Source organism: Lissotriton helveticus, chromosome 8 (assembly GCF_964261635.1).
Source record: "Lissotriton helveticus chromosome 8, aLisHel1.1, whole genome shotgun sequence".
NCBI classification, from domain to species: Eukaryota; Metazoa; Chordata; class Amphibia; order Caudata; family Salamandridae; genus Lissotriton; species Lissotriton helveticus.
In genome coordinates, this window is record NC_136069.1 from 838310235 (window position 1) to 838331254 (window position 21020).

At 43.3% G+C, this 21020-nt stretch overlaps 1 protein-coding gene across 3 annotated transcripts in view; it reads left to right on the forward strand.

Moving 5' to 3' along the window:
* RPS6KA3 (ribosomal protein S6 kinase A3) overlaps positions 1 to 21020 on the forward strand; it is a 698725-nt gene that overhangs the window by 494206 nt on the left and 183499 nt on the right. For all 3 annotated transcript variants that reach the window (XM_078657643.1, XM_078657644.1, XM_078657645.1), the window contains one exon: positions 12800 to 12889. In XM_078657643.1, the coding sequence (XP_078513769.1) occupies positions 12800 to 12889 (90 nt within the window). The remainder of the gene's footprint in view (positions 1 to 12799; positions 12890 to 21020) is intronic.

The window sequence follows — 21020 nt, forward strand, 5'->3', positions numbered from 1 at the left end:
TTTTCAATTACCAAGAAAAAGATAGCCAACAGGGTCCCATCTGCAAACTTCCTCTCAGCTATTCAAATAGCTCCAGCCAAGGATCCCCCCCCAAAAAAATCTCCTCCCAGCCATCATCTTAGCCTGCTCCTATGCTAGGTTTGTTTCTGCTTTTTCGAATAAGATTCCTGTACTGGAAAAAACATTGTTTTACAGGTGCTAATCACAAAGGCAAATAGCTAGAAAGCATGTTTCCTGTAGCATGTGTGGCTGTAGATACACGTGCTTTGCATACTCCTGTTATCTAGTGTTGAGCAGGGATGTTTGCAAGTTGTTTTTCTTCAAAAACGTCTTGCATGTCATCAGATGCAGTGGAATGACTCTTCCTCTTGGATTACATTGTGCATGTGCAAGGACTCCATGTTAAATAGTTTCCTTCGTGCTCCGGTTCGGATGCATACCAAGTGTCCTGAGTTCATCATGTTTTGAACTTATTTTCTTCAGTCCTCTTTGGTTCCTTTTCGATCGGGTCGCATCTGATTCAACAAAGTCCTGGTCTCATTTTCCCAATTACATGAGCACCCCTTGACGGCATCGGAGACAGTCATTGACAACTCTGTCATCAAGGGCATTGTTCCCCTTGATTACTGATTGTCGTCTCTAGTCCTCCTGCTCCAAAGCACTTGGTGTTAGTGATAGAATGGACACTCACTTCAATTGAAAATGCACATGGGCAAACCACCAAGAAGTGTGCAAATTGTGTCTGTCCTCCAACCACGACGACTCCTGTGTATGATGCCTCGCCTTCAGATCCAAAGAGACTGGTTTAGGAGAGAATGTTGTGGGGCACAATTGAGAATGTACTAACAGAGCACCTTTGAGACCTCAGACATTTTCAGGGAAGAAGATCCTTTTGATGCCCCTTTGGATGTCAAAGAACAGGCGGACACTGTCCCATTGGACCTCCTGGCTGTGCAACAAACATGCAGACAAGAGACAGAGTTGGACCAAAAAGAAATGGAGGCTGTTGAACCGATGCCAAAAGACTAGCGGCCCTTACATCTAGACCATGCCAGGGGACGAGACTGCCATTGACCTTCCAATGTCCATCCCATCAGAGCACCAAAAGAAGTACCACGCAGAGGTAGAGCACCACTTCTGTGGGAGTCTAACATCGTGCTCTGAGCATTAACACGAAGGAAAGCCAAGCCAGAGGGTTGCCTTCGGACTCCTGTCAGCACAGGCAAAAAGGTTCATGTTCAAGCAAGTCTCCACCAAAGGGCATTGGCCTTAATCAAGTCTGAGCGCCTTCAGGGACACCAGGCACCTTCAGTCCCGCCATAAGCAAGCACCAAAAGCATCATCTGTGCCTGTGTACAACACTGTCCACGTTAAAACCTGTTTCCATGCCAAATGCCTCCTCAAAGCCAAAATTAAAACTGACCTTATGGCCTCCATCGACACTCTCAGGACATCACAGCCCCAAACTTTCATAAAAACAACAGTAAGAACTTGATGCCAGGCAGAAGGCCCTGCTCAGCCACTCTGTAACAGGCAAGATCTTGACTAATGCCTCCACAGGCAACTCCTGAACATTTTTTCAAAAGAGGAGATTGGCCATGGAGAGGGAGCTGCCTTTCAAGCTTGCCTGTCTTTGGACCCAGCACCAAAGAAGCTGAAGAACAGAACCACCAGTCTTCTCCCTCTGCCACAAAGTCCACCATAAGTGGAATCTAATAAGGTATATATTTGATGAACACCACACATCTTTTCCAACAAGCACTACTGTATGCTCATCTTAGCCAGTCAACAATCTGTGAGAGCAAACTTTGTTACGGACTTTGTTTCAGACTTCTGCATCATGCACACGGAAGCCATCACTTCTGGACGTCAATGCTAAGCATGTCTATCTACAGCCACATGTGATCAGAGCGGCAAACGTTGCCCTATAAGCAGCTGCACATAGCATGTAGTGCTATAGATTCACATGTGCGATGACCTGAGGAACTTCCTCCATATGGTCAGTAAAGGTGATTTGTTGAATGTTTTTAATCTTTTGACTGTAAATGACAGTTGGATTTGAAACATCACTATTGGAACTAAAATAAGTCTGATTAGAGAAATTGTCATGCTCTCTGCACATAATGATTCATACACTTTACCTATGGTCACTTTCCATACATACTCTGGCCCACTATGCAAAAACAATCTATCATGGATCCTGGCCATGAGCAATGTACACCAAAAGAAGAAATTACACTAAATCATGTTACTTGAAAAACTTCAAATAAAGCCTGTAAACCTGCAAGCCCAACACTAGATTGCAGAACTAAGCTAAACCAGCGAGTCTACAGAGCTATACATTATAAACAGATGCTTACAGGATAAGTAACATTTGCCTTCCCTTTCTTAAGCCTATTGTATTCTAGGAAAGGTAAGGTTTAAAAATGGGATATTAGGTCACCAGCCAGGAATGTTAATGGCATCTTGCTAAACACTGTAGGTGAGCTGCAGCCAGGTTAGATATAATAATTCTAGATTTAGATGTTGTGCAGGTGATCAAAATCCAATCTTTCCGTAGAACGTGTCACTCTATGCTACATATATTCAGTGAATTTGCAGTTTCTTGCATTTTCCCAACACAAGTTAGAAAATAAAATATTTTTGTGACGGTTCTATAAAGGCAGGTTTTGCATCCTGCTAACTCACAAAATTATTGATTATGTAAATATTTAGGTAAAAATATTTTCTTTTCCAACACAGCACTCAGCTGGGGCCGTGATCAAGATGCATCAGATTCTCCGCATGTTTAACTTAGCACACAGCAAAGTAAAATGATGAAGCACAGCAAAAAATGTATTTCCTATTAGGTCTGACCTGAGATCTTTGGGAATGGCCAAAGAGGACCGGCCTTAACTAGAAAAAGCATTGAAGAGGTCCCATTACATGAATGAGGTCATGCAGTGTCCTCTGCTTTTTTGGTTCGAAAGAAGTTAGGGTGGGAATTGTACTAGACCATAATAAACCTAAGGCACTGGCACAAATGTAGCAGGAAGAGAGTATTAACCTATATGAAATAAGTATCCATATGTTGTATGCATCAGAGGTGCAGGACGCTTACGAGATTTCCCTATACATGGCATCTTAAAATCTCAATAGACCTACACGATTTACAGTGGTTCATTTCAGTCTGTGTCCTCCAAATTGTTCACTATATATGACACTATTCACGGCACACCCAAGGAGGGAAGATGCTTTACATTACCATGATTGGTTCATTGGTTATTATGCTGTTTCTTCCAATAAGTTCGAGTCTCTAAGCAACTGAGAAATCTCATCTCCAACCTGAGAGTTTCGTGTGGGTATGTCATTGCTCACATTTTCATATTTATGCATTGGCATGTTACAGCCTGCAAAAAATGTGACATATACAGATTGCAGAACGTCTGGATGTAGCAAAGGCATTTCCCTTTTGTCTATTGGAAAAAAAGATGTTTTCAGACTCTACAAGTGGATGCAGTAGTTTGGGCCATGAACTGAAAATTGTTGTCTCAGAAGTACTGCTTACGTACGTCCTTGATGCTCGTTGAGATTCATAGACGTTTTTGATGTGAAAACGTACACTTTTTTTTAAGCTACACTATCTTGCAGATGTGTAATACTAAAGTTGTACCACCAGTTTTTCCAGTTATTCCAGGGCTGTTGTGGCAGCTTAACATATATAACATTCAGACCAACCTTATTCAAGGATCTAAAATTGAAAGGCCATTCAGAACATCATGGAAGCAAACCTGAAATGTCATGTGCACTATAATTTCATAACTGTGAGAAATTGACTCTTTTGACATGGTTAACCCACACACTTTTTTGTCTGGAACATGTGGTTTTGATTGAAAGTGCACAGGGACCCTGCCAAGCAGGTCTCCTGTGCCAGAGCTCCTTCCCTAAAAACTGTACTGCGATAGGCACAACTTCAGATCCCCTTCTACGTCCCTAGTAAAAGGTACCCTGGTACCAAGGGCATTGTGGACTGAAGAGGGTCCCCTCACCAAGGCCATGCTAACTGCCACTGCAGCCTGCATGCCTTGGTGCTGACCAAAATCACAAAGTCGACATGGCATGCTGCCTGTATGCAGTGTCAAAGTAGCACTATCCAAGGTCTAGGTAAGTCACCCCTCTAGTTGTAGGACTTGCATTGCAGAGTGCAATATATCCCAGGTGTGTGGGCATGTCTGCATGAGCAGATGTACCGCTACAATATGTCTATTCTTAAAATTGTAAGTGTCAGGGAAGCCACAGATGGTACAAAGGCTGGAAACTCGACAAGTTGAGTTCCCCAGCACCATGATGGCTTCACTGAACCCAAGAGTGTTTGGTGCCAAACAACTCTTCTTAATAAACCTGGACTGATGCCAGTGTTGAATTTATTAAAGCATGTACTCAGAGGTGCCCCCTGAAAACCTACTAAACCTGGTGTTGTCTCTGATTAGCTTTAGACAGCCTGCCTCCACAAGATGTTGCTGGACCCCTTAATTGAAAGAGGCCTTGCTCTCTCAGGCCAGAAACAAAGCCCATCATGGGTGGAGGTGTCACACCTCATCTCCCCAGAATGAGCACAGTGTTCAAGAGAGAAGCTTCAAAGGCCTTGCCGCCTTTGTAATGCAACCCCAGCCTCTAGATAGCAGCAGATGGCAGCCCCTGTTCAAACCTGTACTTCTGGAGTGAGAACCGGCAGGAACGCTAGATAAGAATAGGGTGTGTCCCCCTTCGCCAACTCCTTAGGTGCTGGAGGCGAAGTGAAGAGCATTTTTCAGTGCCCATCATCTTGAAGATGGTTGAACTTATCCAATCAGGGCTAGGTCTATGACCCCCTCCCACAGGAGGGTGGCATAATAGAGGGTGTATACCCATTGGTCTCTACCTGTCGCTCCGTTGTAATGCCCTTAATCTAGTATTTCGGCGGAACCCCTGACTCTGAAATTAGATTCCTAGGGCCAGATGTAGGAGCCCTAATACCGGTCGGAAACGGCCGATTTCGGCCGTTTCCGACCGGTATTAGGGTTTTCAGATGTAGGGGTCTTAATATTACAGAATCGGTAAAACTACCGATTCGGTAAAACTACCGATTCGGTAAAACTACCGATTCGGTAAAACTACCGATTCGGTAAAACTACCGATTTGGTAAAACTACCGATTCGGTAAAACTACCGATTCGGTAAAACTACCGATTCGGTAAATATACCGATTCGGTAAATATACCGATTCGGTAAATATACCGATTATGTAATTACAAATGTAGGTGGCACACTTTACAGTGCCACAGGCCCTTAAGAGTCGGTATTTTACCACACAATTGTGTGGTAAAATACCGAATTCAGGTGTGCATGCACATCTGTGCATGCACACCTGTGCAATGTGACACACAGACATGCCCTTAGGGCATGTATGTGTGCCACATGGCACACAAGCCTGTACTTGGGGTGCTAGAGGGTGTCAAAGTGACACCCCCTGCACCCTTGCAGGATTCGGTATTTACCGATTCTGTAAATACAGAATCGGTATTTCCCATTGATTCATATGGGCTTCAAAGCCCATAGGAATCAATGGGAAATACCGATTCTGTATTTACAGAATCGGTAAATACCGAATTTTACAGATTCGGTAATTCAGATTTAAAAATTACCTACATCTGCCCTCTTCCCATTTACAGACTCTTAAATACCGAATCGGTAAAATTCGGTATTTAAGAGTCTGTAAATGGGAATTACCTACATCTAGCCCTCAGTGACGTACAAAGCCTGGACGCCGTAGAGCCGCCCCAGCAAGAAAGGTGGAGGTGACTGACTTGGCGCCAGCCCTGCTGGCCTGTCTGCTGCCTTTCATCCTTGCTACAAAAGTTGACTCGTCCTGGTGGCCCTGCAACTTCCAAAACCCTGGGAGAACTGTCTGCCTTCTATAAAGATCAAGAAGCTCCTGTGGAGAGCAGACCTGTCCAAGAAGAAACCAACTTTAAAACCAAAGATCTCTGCCCTGAGGAACTGTGAAACTGCCTCCGGACCCACCTCTGCACCTGTAGCCCACGGCCTGAGTCCATGTGGCCCACTGGTCCTGCAAATGTTAACCAGCGATTGAGCCAGAGTCCGAGTCCAATGTGGGCTGACCCCTGCTGGACTCTACCTACTTTATAGATTACTTTGGTAGTTCCAGGACTAGATCTTAGATTCAGTCCTGGGGTCTAAGCTGAAACCAGATTAGCAAAAACGTTTTAGTTACTGTGATGAATTTTCCTGAATATAAAGCTGTATAAAAGTTCACACTTGGAAACTTTTCCAGGTGATTCTGACAATGTTATCCAATGGGAGGAAATTCAGGTTACAGGTAAAGTACGATCGCGTTACTTTTGTAACCCAGCACTAGTCTCCTAGGGCCAGCACTGGGGGCTTAACTCAAAACAGGTAGGTAATTGCGTTTCAGTATTTCGTACGATTTGTAAAGAATATTTCCACTTTTCAAAAGTAGACACATAAGAAATTTCGTAGAAAAGCAGACAATGGGTTCCTATGGAGAAAATACAGGTTACTAGTAAACCCGCTAGGGATTGCTTTTGCAGTTCAGTACTGGGCTGAAAGGTACAGTACTGGCTTCTCTCCTGATCACAGGGGAGTATTTTCGAATTCGGACTGATTTTATAGGAATATTTTCAGTTTTCAAAACTTCACACTTTGAAGATTTTCGAGTCAAAATGGGTCAATGTTATCCAATGGCAGGTAAGTGAATTACTCGTTTCCAGGTGAGTACTTGATTGGTGAAGTTAGGGTTCTGGGCGTAGACTCAGGGGTCCCCCAGGGTCAGGTGAGTACAGTTAGTTCAGTCCCAGCGGCACAGGGGCGGCCAGGTGCAGAGGTAGGTAGGCCCAATGTTATCCAATGAGGGAAAAGAGGCCTTCGGTTGGTGGCTGCTGGCTAGCAGGCCAATCGGCTCTGGGAGCTGGGCTCCTGGTCACTTGCTCAGGACAAGGGGGGGAAGTAGGCTATGGCAAAGAGGTCACAGCCAGCGGCACTCGGGCGGCTGGGTGCAGGGTGCTTTTGAGCCGTCGGGCGCTCAATGTTATCCAATGAGGATCTTGAAAAAGGAACAAAGGCTGCAGGCTCAGGGACGGTGACTCTCCAGGGGCGACCAGCACTTTGAGAGGTAAGTTGGGATGATGGAGCACAGGTAGGTACTCCAAAGGGAGGCACAGGGGGCCGCTGGGTGCAGGGGTGTCTTTTGGGGTCGGAAAAGCTTACCCTCGGCTGGTCACGGTTGGGGTGGCCCCTGGTTCTGAGTCTGCAGGCGTCGGCTGGTTCGTCGAGGAGGGTCTTTGGGCACTGGACTTCGGGTCCCAGTCGCCGGGGGGACGTCCTCGTAGTCTTGGTTCGGTTTGGCCCGGCCCGAGCTCGGCTAGTGCAGAGTGGGCTGGTCCGGAGCTTCCTGGTGAGCACCAGGTGGGGTGTTGCAGCAGAGCCTCTGCTGATGGGGAGTCCCAATCTTCGAGAGGGTCAAGGCAGGCAGGTCCTCTGGGTGTCCCAAGGTTGCTGTCCGCTGAGGTCGCCGGGATTAGGCAGGAGCAGGTTCCAGGATCAACAGGCCGGTAGGGCTGGGGCCAAGTCAGTTGTTAGTGTCCTGTTAGCAGCTGCGCAGCGGGTCTTGTTCTTCTTATTGATCTTCTTTCTTCTTTTGATATCCGAATCTGAGGAAGGAAGGTTCAGGGAGCCCCTAAATACTAAATTTAGGGGTGTTACAGGTAGGGCAGGGAAAAATGGGACCCTGCCTTGGGGTGAGGACACCCCCTAGCCTGCTCCTCTCCTGTGGGAGGGAGGCAGGAGCCTGGCTGGGATTGGGCAGGGCTCCCCATCTACAAGATGGCCGGAGCCCGGGGTTGTGCTTCACCTCGCCTTCTCCACCTGAGAGGTGGAGTTGGCAAAGGTTGGCACACCCTCCTTGCTGACGTAGGTTTTCCCGCCAGTCTTCTCGCCAGAGTGGGGGTAGAACGGGTGGGGGGGGCCAGTTGCTGGGTACAGCAAATGGTCTGGAAAAGCTCTCATTGGCGGTATACCTGTGAAGCTTCCCCCTGTCCATCTTGGGCCCCTGCTCTCCACCCAGGGGTCCAGCAACATGTCTGCTGTGTGGCAGCCTTTGCAGCCACTCAGCCCAGACGTGGATTATAGGTTTGGGTTTTGGAGGGCATCTTTAAGATGCCCTCTCGTGCATTTTACATTAAATCCCACACTGGCATCCGTGCGGGTTTAATGTGCTGAGAAGTTTGGTACCAAACTTGTCAGTCTTCAGTGTAGCCATTATGGTGCTGTGGAGTTCGTAATGACTACCTCCCAGCACCATATACTCTTAAATGGCATCACTGCATTTACAGTGCCCGGGAATGGCCCTGGGTATTGAAGGGGCACAGGGATCATTCCCCTGTGCCCTCACCTCTGGCATAGGGCACCCAGCTAGAGGGGGGACTGAAGTATGCCAGGGCAGTGGGTTCTGTGGGCATGGCACACAGGAATGTGTGCCATGTCGACTCTTGTTTTAGTTCTGTACTTAGACACTCAGCCTGCAAAGGCAGTGTTTGGGTGCCAGGGTACAGAGCCCCTGAGGGTGGCACAATAAGTGCTGCAGCCCTCAGGGGTCTCCTCTGGTCACCATGCCCTGGGTACCTAGGGTACCATTTACTAGGGGGTGACAGGTGGCCAGAGGTGCCAATTGGGTATTTTGTTTCAGCATAGCTTTTCTCTTTATCGAAGGAACACAGGCCCTGGGTACCTGATTGGCAGGGACCCAGGGCACACTCCGTCAAGCGCATCAGCAGTTCAGAATAATGTGGTGGCATACCAAGGCAAGAAAGATGGCACTTTCTTACAGTTCTTGATTGACCCTTACCACCAACACGCCATCAGGATCCATTTGTTACATGAACTTGCCCCTGATAATAAAGGTCCTCCCATCCACCACAATTCCTCCAAAAATGTTTGTTCGATAGCCTGCAATATTTGTTATACTTACTCTTCCATAGACCTGAATGCTCATGAATGTGCTGGCTACTGATTTGATTTGTGAAGCCCACAGACATTAACACAACAGTTGGTGATGGTGTTACTGCTCATACATGACCTTGAGCACCCATAAAATAGTTTGGGAGCTCAGTATGTCTATAAGCATAATATTTCACCAGCCAAATAGTGACCTGCTCAAACATGAATCTGCTGATGGAAGATCATATGCGAGGAACTAAATACCTATTTTTAAGGCATGCTATGTTCTGAGCTTCATAAACTAAATACATTGGCAACAAAGTTGTGAGAGGACACCCTGTTGAACTAGTGGCACTCTGATGGTTTGTGCTTTTCCACCAATGCCACTGATGCTCAAAAAGATGATGTTCTCATTGTTGTCATTGGTACTTCTGATCTAATTTAGGCAGGGCAGGTCCAGATATCTCATTGAAACAACCATGACTTGCATCTAATAGAATCTGTCAAACTCTTCTGTTCATCCAGTTTAGCTGCAAGTCTAATGAGTTTGATCACTTACAGCTTCGACTGGATATTTGTGCATTTTTCAAGACGTGTGTGAACCAATTAGAGAGTAGTAATTGCGATTTGCCAAGTGGAAAGGATTTGCCAACAATATTCACAGGGATGAATTTCACAAATAGACAGTCACATCAAAAAGCAAGTAAAAAAAACTTGTACACAATGCAAATTGGGCATTGGGCATATCTGTCAAAATTCATTTAGAAGCTGAGACAGCTTGTGGAAATATTGAATAAACTAGTCTCCTTTTGACTAAAACTATCATAGAAAGCTGCCTATTTTGCTGACACAAAGCTTAGAGTGGGAGTAAATTACAAATTTGGTCAATAGAAAAAGAACACTTCATACACTTCTGTAACTATACAGCTGTGCTTAGAATATAGCCAAGATTGGGAACTTAGATGATTTCTACTTTTCAGGTTAATCGGACCAATAAATTACCTGGGTTGTAGAATCTACAGTCTGTCAAAAGTTCATCCATACAGTATCCAAATGTATGCAGCAGTCTTGCGATTTCTATGTCCGAGTTTGTGTTCTTCTGCTTAAGACAGCCACAATTTCAGTAAAAGTTAATGGAGAAATTCATTCTCCCAAATTTTCTTTATTTCCTTTTGGTAAACCTCCATTGCACCTGTTATCAAATATTGGCATGTAAGGGGTTATTGACATCTGATGCTAGAGGTCCGCTCCAAATCAGTAACATACGGTGTGCTAAAGAAAAGATTTAATGCGCAAAACAATTATTTGAAATCTGGTATCTGACAATTGAAAACCAGTCACGAGATACAATAGCACAGTGGCTCATACATTGTGTGTGAAAAACAAATGGAATAAAATGCTAAAGCAAAACGTGGGCAGCATTTTTGTAAGGGAGCATTCAGTTGCAGGAAATTTCTGGAGTACCATCATTGGACCTGTACATCACCAAGGCATTACTATATATATATATATATATATATATATATATATATATATATAATTCCAGACTGTACATAGATATTGATTTAAATGTAGGTTTTGTATAGTGCATAAATACCCATTGGAGCCCTGGCGCTGAAGATTAAGTTGAGCATGCATGGAGATTATTGAAAAAGATGGGTTTTGAGGGCTTTGGGAAACCCAAGTAGAATCCATTCCGAGCGGATAGCAAAGTCTGAGCAGTAATCAGAGAACACTTATCCTCTAAGACCGGCTCTGAAAAACCTCTGAACTGAAAGGAGGTAGGCGCTTGAAGAACACAGTAGTTTGGGGGATTATACCAGGAGGAAATCGGAGACATAAAGTTCTTACAAGAAGACGAGTGGACCAGCGGTACTTAAGTATTTGCATAACATCGTCAACCTTTAACCTGCCTTTACTGTAGGGGTTGGAACTGTACTATTTTGAAAATTCTGCACAGCTTATAAATTTAGAACAGGTTCGCATTGCAAAAATAATATCTTACCTGTAAGAACAGTTTGGAGCGTGCTGTGTAATATTCTAGCCCGATAACCCTCATCTCCTCCCAGTAAAGGGGAATGCCTGGGCCCGGTTACTCACCGACAGTCTTCATTACTCAGAGCCCTGGTCATCTCGTTCAATTCCTTATCCATTAGCAGCTCATCTGCTCCACAGAACATTTTACCTTGATAAAGTCAAAATACCCACCTCAAAAAATGAGCTCATGCGAATGGGTGACTCGCTCTCTCTGCCCTTTATGGGAAGAGGAGCTCTTTTCAAGATGGTCATGCTTCAGCACTTTCTCTACATCATCCAATACTATCCCTACCCACTTATATTCCAATTCTTTCCTTCCCCTTACCCCAATACGTAACAAATTCCTATGGGCCTTGACTCTGCTTTGAGAATTATATAAAATTTACTTTCAACAGGGGATTGGGAGTACCTGATCTGCAACAATACTACTGGGCCTCACAATTGGTCAAACTTAATAACTGCAGTAGACTAGACTCTGCCATGGAACTTGAACTAGAATTATTAGAGCCATATGATTTGCACACACTGCTGTATGGAACCCCCATCCTACGCTCTCTTCCGCCAATTATAAAGACTCCTGTGATATGCTGAAACACATCTTTTAGGAAAACTCAATGGTGTGGGAAGTTACATGTTGAAACACCCATTATGATGTGGAGCACTGCTCTCAGTTAATAGCCCTGAGGGACTTCTGCACGTCAAACCTAATTGGCATCTCTACATTGGGGAATGTATTGATGCAGTCATATTAAATCATTTGGACAACTAGTAGATGAATAGTAACTAAATTCTTTTAATTTTGCAACAATATGCCTGAAAGCATATAAAGACAAAGTAGGGGTAGTGCTGGCATTCAATTCCCTGGAAAGTAAAAGAACAATGGGACAACTAGGTACAAAAGTTATATCGCGGAGTAATGTATCCCTTGTTCTTGAACCACCAGACCCCATCCTGCATCTGAGGGAAGTGGGAGGAGGATTTAGGAATGCTTGTAGATGAGGAGTGGGTGGAGACTAAGATGGCCCCATACACTCTGGTCATTGCCTCGTGCCTGCAGTTAATACAATTTAAATATGTTATGGTATATTATCTCTCATCCAGATTATGGCAGATGGGGAGATCGCCCTCGACAAACGGCCCACATTGCAGGGATGCCCTGGGTACTTTCCTACATGTAATATGGACATGCCCCACAATCATGACCTATTGGCAACAATCCAAAGAGAGCTGATGGGGTGGTGGGCCACCTGATGCGCAAATCTGAAAGTAGGTGTCCTGGGGCTTGTGGGTGGATGGGAGGAGGTGGCCAGCACTAAGACCATTGTAGTGATTGGGTTCCTGGTTGCTAAACGAGACATTGCCTTGTAATTGTACATCAGTGTTTGATTCTCGACAAGTTATGGGTGCAAATGGGAGTCCAATGTGACAATGGCAACCGTTAACCAAAGGAAATGTGTATCTGAATTTTTTTTAAGATCCTTATGCTGGAGTGTTGGATGGAAATAAATCCAGTTTATTGCATATGTATTTTTTATGTAATGCAGCTGTTAGTAAAGAAAACCACATACCAAGTGTTTGGTTTATATGTTCTGAATATTAAATGAAATTTGTGTTTACTTGAGTATTTTACACCACATGTCAAGCATTTTATTATTTCCTGCAACTAAATCATCTATGGGCATCTAATCAACCAGTGATTTGCTGTGCTCATAAAACAAAACTGCTATTTCTTTGTTTAATTTTTCCTTTTTTTGTTTTTTTTTGTTTAGATAATTGATAAGAGCAAACGTGATCCTACTGAGGAAATTGAAATCTTGCTACGGTATGGGCAGCATCCCAATATCATCACGTTAAGAGATGTGAGTAAAATTACTGGGTGAATATTCTTTTAAGGTAGCTTGCCTAGAGCCTCAATGCATTTTAGCAGACAATACACTTAACAATTCCTTAAAAATGACTTTGTAATACTAGAGTAATACATTTCAAAGTATAGCCATACCACTAGGTTAAGGTTCGAAATACATCCTTTCTTGAGTGTTTCACCTGTAGCAGAATGCATATTTTGCAGTGTCCACTCACTTTAATTCCAGATTCAAGCCTTTTACTGCATAGCCATGTGTGAGAACCTCCAGCTTCTCTTCCTCTCCATAAATATTTTCTCTGTAGATCTTGTCTTCTCTCTTCATACTAGTGTTGAGAGAGCCTACAGTATTTTTTTCTGGTTGCATCCTCATAATGACATAGCCACCAAATTTTGGGGACTGGTACACGGTGGCTTTCAAATTTGTACTGAAGTCTGTTTTCAGATAGGAGATTCACCATTTTTATGCGCGACAGCTGTGACCATATGGTCTTTGTTTTTTGGCGATGTACTTCTTGAAGGAGTGGTTCGTTTCCATGGTTGTAAGTGATTTTGTATTAACTCGTGTTCCGGTAAGTGAAACAGTCTGAAGTTCTTCTCAAGTAGCCATGCTTGGACCTCTACTTGCAGAACTGTGCCAAATAAGCCCAGGGGGTGAATCAATGTTTGGTGGTTATTATTGTTAGAGGCTGAATAGAGGTATAGTAGAATCGGAAGGCAGTGGTCATAGCCATTGAAAAGGTTATAGTCTGTTACTTTGAGTAGACCACTCTGTGCTGCAAGGTGCTCAAGAGCCAGATTGATTCTCCTGCAGACGATTATTATTCTTAATCCGATCTTGTAGTAGGGTGGAGACTGCTTTCTGTATACTTTTTCTCCCACAAAAACCTTAGCTGAGGGATGGGCTCTAATTGACAAGCTTTTCTGGTTGCAGAGTATATTTCTTCAGCAGGGGACAATCTGTCCTGCTTCAGGGTCATCCCGGACAGTGCTTTGACTCAGGGAGGCATCAATGTGAGATGCTTTGTTACTATGGAAAGATTTTCTTGTTGGTAGAAGATGGTCATTGAAGGTTGTGGCCTTGAGTGAATTTAGGACACATGAGTTTGTCATGTGAGTGGATTGAAGATTATCAACTTGTTTGTGGTTTTATGGGGGGATTTGTGTTAGCATGGCTCTGTTTCATTTTTTGGTTGATATCTGATTGTGTGTGTTGGTGAGAATTAATTGATTCGCATTTTTCTTGTCACATGGTTCTGAAATGGAGGTTCTGGAAATTGTCTGCAGTGTTTTACAGCTTTGAAGAGTTATTTGCCTGTTAGAGGATTTTGTCACTTTGTAAATTGACATGTACTCTAATTACTTTAAGTAGCCACTGTACGATTTCAATCAACACTATAGTATGGCTAAAACTGAGAATTAGAAGCTAGTCTTGCTGCATTGTTTACAATGACTTGTCCGTTGTTTGAAAGCAATGTTGGTAGCAATTAAGCAGGGCATTGTCTCCATCCTGGTGGAAGAGGGCCAGGACTTTACTTTTGTTCTGAAGTTAGTTTCAGGTAGAAGGGTTTCACTGGTTGGTTTCACGAAAATGAGGAGATGCCATGTGGTCTTTGTTTTCTTTGTGATTCTTGAAGGAGTGGTCTGTTTTTGATGGACCTAAACCCTATAGATAAGGGGCGCAGGAAAATAAGAACTGATGCCAGCATGCTGAATGTTGCCTGATATACTGTGTCATCATGCCAAGATTCAGAGTAGTATCTAAAGCCACTTGAAGCAATCTGGCAACACTGGATTCAGACCAGTCTGACACCTGGTAGGTCAATTCATAAGATGAGAAATCAGCACGAAGATGATTTACTCAGCATCAATATAGTTATCGACATTTGTAACTTTTTTTTTCGAAGTTGAATCCAAGTGATTTTGTGTTACCTGCAGTTGGAGGTAAAACAGTGTTAAGTTCTCTAGTTGTTTTTGGTGGTGTTGAACGGGAGACATTTTTCCTTCATCTTGTTGAGCTGTAGGCATGGACTTCCCTTTCAGTTCAAGAAGGTTTTTATCATGTTATATGTAATTTGCAAGCCATTTTGGATTAGTCTGTCTAATATGTCTGTGGTCATCGGTCGCAAACACAACTGAAGAGCCTAAAAGTATTAAGGTGCGGACAGTGAGTTCTTATTCGTTCCATAGATCTTCAATGGCCGAAACCAGTATTGTTACTGTGCACTCGGCTGGAAGCCAGCCTCAGTGTCATCTAAATTCAATTTTTATTCAAATAATGGATAGATGTTAAGCAACATGAACTCTGTTTTGCAGGAGCTGATTGTAGCAAGAAAGGCCTATTGCCAAATTGACGTAGGGTTTCTTCAATGAGGTAGAGTAGTCTCTTTAAACTCAGTAGGTTTATTTCCTGACATAGGAGAGGAATTAAAGATGCTAGCTATGTTACCACAGAATGACAATAGAATTATAACAGTATTTTATAATCCATTGAGTAGTCATTTTATCTAAGTGTGTGAATGGGGTTCGAGACTGTAAAATCATTCTTTATAAAGGCTATAAACTCTGCAAAGTATTTTGTGCTTTTTTTGTGCTCGAAATAGTACAATCTAAAAAGTGTCCATTTGAAACTAAGAACTTGGATGTTCACTCTCCATGTATATCTATGGGTCTGTCACTCTTACTAACTTTAATAGTTGCCACTACATATTATTGTCACCTCTAGAGTTATGCATGTCTTCGTACCATATCATACCAAGTGACATAGTTTCTATCCTGATATTATTCCATCTGATCGTAATTATATTCAATGTTGATCTACTAACTGTATTGTTAATATTTGCATATTACTCTTACTTAGGTGTTTTCATTGCAGAGTTTTAGCTTGTTTATACCAAAAACCCATATAGTCTTGAATTAAGAAAAAAAAGAGAAATTTGGATGTTCTCACTTGCTGCGTGTGCCTTGTTTCGTGCTTGTGAAAACAAAATGGCTTCCAAAGATGTTTCGTGTTAAGTAAACGAGGAGTGTTTTTTTTCTAGGTTGCGGGTGAATTGTAGTTTGCATCTTATTTCACTAATTGTTCTACAATGAGGTTTGGGATGAGTCAAAATAGATGTAGAGGATATATTGAAAGACGTTTATGATGAGACCTAGAGTAGTGAATAGGATAGAGTTGGATGGTTTCCTCCCCCCCCCCCCCAGTCTGAGTAAAATAATACATATATAGATATATAACTACATAGAAAGGTATATATGTATATGGAAAATAATAAGATCTTCTAATGTTATATAAAGTCTCATATGTTCATGTATGGATAAATAGAGACTTCAACTTTCGAGTGTTGCAGTACATAAAGCTAATTCACTTATGTATTTTTATTAAACTTCTTTTGGCAAATTATTTGTTCGATATGTTTTATTTATTTTAATTTTATTTTTTTCTCTAATATGTCAGTAGTAGGTACAATTATTATGACCATATTTACACATTGTGTAAGATAAAATAAGACATAGACCCATAACCATTAACTTATCACGTTGTGATGTATAAAAAATAAGAGATTCATAAGCATGCAATCAAATAACTTCTATGTAAACTATACTGTGACAAGTTAAGCATAAAATAATATATGTATTTTAACCACCAGTAATATTTACATTTGTTAAGCAGACTTATAAGAATATTGTTGTAACTTAAGTAACTTGATCTATTCTACATGAAGTATCCATCTTCTCATTGATTACCACAAATATCTATATATTTTTAATAGCATAAGTAGTATGTAGATGTGTACAAAGAACTGCACATATCTAAATATATACAAATAATCAAATCATACACTTTTACATGCACTGGCATATGCTGTACATTTGTAATTTGAGTATGGTGGTCATGTAGGAAAGAGACAAGTCTTGAGTTGTCTTCTGAAGATAACATAGTTATCCATTGATCTTATGTTTTGAGGTTAATGAGTTCCATAGTTTGGATGTTTGAACAGGACATGTTTTTTCTTGAATGGTGGAGTTTTGAGGTGAGGTGCCAGTCTGGAGCTGAGGTTCCTTTGTACGTTTTTTGCGATTTTATTCCTGATGAAAAGTGATCTTGCTCCATGTATTGCTTTGTGGGAGATACAAAGCAGCTTGAAGGTGAATCTTCTGGCAACCGGTAACCAATGTTGTGCACACAAAGCTGGGGAGATGTGGTCATGTGGCTGTACATGTAGGAGTAGTCTGGCAGCAGAGTTCTGAATTTGTTGTAGTCTTTTCATAGTTGATAAATATGATCTGTGGTAGAGGCCATTGGCATCATAAAGTTTAGATAGTGACAGTACAAGATAAGATGGTAGCTTAGATCGTGTGTGGAAATCCTAGGTGGGGGGGAATATGCGTTGCAGAGTTTTCATAGCAATGAAGCTTGATCTTGCTAACCTACCCATTTGAGAATTAATTGATTGCTTGGAATCCATGGTACTTCCAGGGTTTATTACTTTCTTGGATAATTAAGGAGGTGGGGCCTGATAGTCCAGCGAGGCGCAAAGTGGGTCATCATTTTTCCAAATGGGAGTATTTCACTTTAGGGCAAATTGAGTTTGAGATGACTGCTTGTCATCCACTAATCAACAGCTCAGAGGCAACTAAAGATATTTGAGTTTCCATGGACTTTGGGGCTTTCCAGTTTTAGATGTATTTGTGTGTCATTTGCACAGTTTCGTTATTCCCTAGTGGATTATGGGTATGGGAGTTTTGTTCCTAAAGATAGGAAGTAAGCAGTGGGACACGAAGCAGGCACGGGTAAATCAGGGAGGAGCAAGAGAAAGGAAGTCCGGTTAAATAGACGTATGAGAGAGGGTTTTTCAAACACTTATTGAAATACAGAGGAGGTCGGAAGACTTGCAGCGTTTGTTGCAGGTATGAAATAACGCTAAATGAGTGCTTGTGAAATGGTTCAGATCAAAGTTTTGGGTAGGAAACCTATCGGTATAAAAGGCCGTAGATAAGAGTTAACTTTATTGATAATACAAGTTTGGTTTGAACTGTGGCACAATGGTGGGGATTTGTTTTGTTAGGTTGATAGTCGATATAAAAACAGTAATAAATCGGAGAAAGTAAACATGATTTTGACCATATAAATAACCAGCAAATAAGTAAATGGCACGTATGTTTTAAACCATGATTCAATTTGGGAAAATAGCGTGAAAAGGCAACACGGGATTTGGATAAATTCAAGTGGTTTGTGATGTATTGCTAATTTACAACGCACTGATTGTGGTTTTATTTGTTAATGTTTTAGTGACCCCAGACGAAGGGCAATTTCATGCCCGAAATGCGCCGGGTTTTATTTAAATAAACGCTGCTTTTTAGGTCTCGGCTAGTAACGCGCTGAAAGTGCGTTCTCGCCATGGAACTATAGTCGGCGTCTCAGCAGTGTGAGAACGACGAAGTGAGACAAGACCTGGCCGCGCGCAGCGTTTCCCCATAGGATAACGTTGCTCGCGCGGCCAGGTCTTGTTTCCACAGCATGGCAGACCGGATCGCGACGCGCGCCTCTCTGGAATGCAGGGGGAGTCTGCAGAGGCGCGCGGCGCTGATAAAAGCTTCGCTGAGCGCCCTCCTCCTTCCCGTTGCTGGAGCAGCTCTGTTTTGCAATAAAAGTACTTTCCTTTCAGTCCCCCTCCCCCTCTTGTTTAAAATGTGTCTGGCATGCTTTTTTTCAAACCGTACATGCACAATAATATAAGGTCGTGCTTGCCTAAATCGATTTTGAAACTATTGGCACATGCATTCGCCAACTATACGAACACAATAGGAGGTGTGGTGCAGCGTAAAACTTGCAAACTGCGTTTTACACTACATATATTCCATTTATAATTGATGTGCAGAATCACCTGCAAATTTAATGACGAAGTAAAGGTATATGTACAAATGCACTAGAATAACCGCTTTCTTAACGTTGACAGATAACGCTTACTGCTATCAGACGTGGTATGCTCATCCCCTGTCCTAAACCCCTACTCTGTGACTTCTTTGTTGCTCGTGTTGGTGCCCCAGCCCCCCTCCCCCCCAATAGCTTCCCACTCACCTTGGCGCCTTTTTCTCTCTCTCTCCCCCTTGCTCTCCTCGCACTGTACCATCCCCAGGGCCACTTTACCACCCTAATTTAATGGCGCTATCTACGCAGTCCGCACCCCCCACTCGCGACGTCCGTTCGAGCTATTAATATTAACATGCAGAGCAGATGTTTGTCTCTGGTTGGCTAGGGGAGAGGTGACCAAACCATTCACCATAGGAAACGCAACCATACATACAAAGCAAAATACAGCCCCTACCGTCCTCCGCGCGGTCCGCTCCTCTTTTTTAAGGGTCGTCCTTTAAAGGTATGTCAGGTGGCAGCCATGCACCCCGCGTGGTCTCTAACATTGTGTCCTGCAAACCCCTTCACCCCCCTGTCACCTTCCCCCACCATGCCCACCCCCACGTCACAGCTTTGATGATGCACCGCCATGCCCACCCCCACGTCACAGCTTTGATGATGCACCACAGGCACGGGACTGACGCAGTTATTCACACAGCTCTGATGATGCACCTCGGGCACAGGGCTGACGCAGTTATTCACACAGCTCTGATGATGCACCTCGGGCACGGGGCTGACGCAGTCTTTCACACAGCTCTGATGATGCACCTCGGGCACGGGGCTGACGCAGTTATTCACACAGCTCTGATGATGCACCTCGGGCACGGGGCTGACGCAGTTATTCACACAGCTCTGATGATGCACCTCTGGCACGGGGCTGACGCAGTTATTCACACAGCTCTGATGATGCACCTCGGGCACGGGGCTGACGCAGTTATTCACACAGCTCTGATGATGCACCTCGGGCACGGGGCTGACGCAGTTATTCACACAGCTCTGATGATGCACCTCAGGCACGGGGCTGACGCAGTTATTCACACAGCTATGATGATGCACCTCGGGCACGGGGCTGACTGTTATTCACACAGCTCTGATAATGCACCTCAGGCACGGGGCTGACGCAGTTATTATTCACACAGCTCTGATGATGCAACTCAGGCACGGGCTCACAGCGGTTATCATTCACACCTCAGATGATGCACCTCAGGCACGGGCTCACAGCTATTATTCACACAGCTCTGTTGCGCTCTCTAATACTCTTTACTAATAACTCTCTCCTACTCACTATCGACTTCTCACTCTACTACTTACTGTGTGTGTGGGTGCTAATGCAATAGGTCTCGCATATGTACATGGTGAAGCTATTGGCAATGTAAATGACAATGCCATTTATTTATGATTTAAAAAAAAATAATGAGCAATGCCAATAGCTCTAGCTTTAATGCTGCCGAGACCATTGCATTGTAAATGCTTGTTATGAATAGCACTTCAGTCGTGTTCTTCATTGAGGTCCGGATGGGCACTTTTGGGACAAGAGAAACTTGGAAAAATGGCGCGATATTCCCATGTGTGGACTTGAAAGACAGAAGGGGTCAGAAAAATGTGAAATGGATACGGACATAAACAGACAAAATTAAGGAGTGATTAAAGAAGCAGAATACGCCTAATGGCAAAACTTTGCTATGCCCTGTTTGGGGGGAAAGGTCTCCCCGTTTATTGTGGTCATTTGCACAGTTTGAGCATGCAAGCTGAAATTCATTGATTGACTGTAATTACTTCATGTAGATGTTGAAAAGCATGACTGAGATCATAGAGCCTTGAGGGACCCCTGCTTTTGTGAGGTATGGTTTGGAGGCTAAACGGGGAGTATGGATTATATTTGTCTTGTTTTGAAGGTAGGATCTGACCCACTTGAGAGCAGTCCCCTCTATACTGGCTACGTAGAGTCTTTAGATTAGTGTGTCATGATGAACTGTGTGGAAAGCAGCTGAAGGATCTAAGAGTAGTACAGCCACCCGTTCCGCTGGGTTTTTTCAGGTCATCCCAAATGGAAATGAGGGCTTATTCCTTGCCTCTTCCTGGACGAAATCCTGTTTGGAAATCAAAGTATGGAGTTATCTATATTGGATTTTGACATCTGGGTGAATGCTGTAGTTTCTAACCGTTTGCCCTGGAAAGGTCCATTTGTGTAAATGGTCTTTAGTTTGGGTCTTGC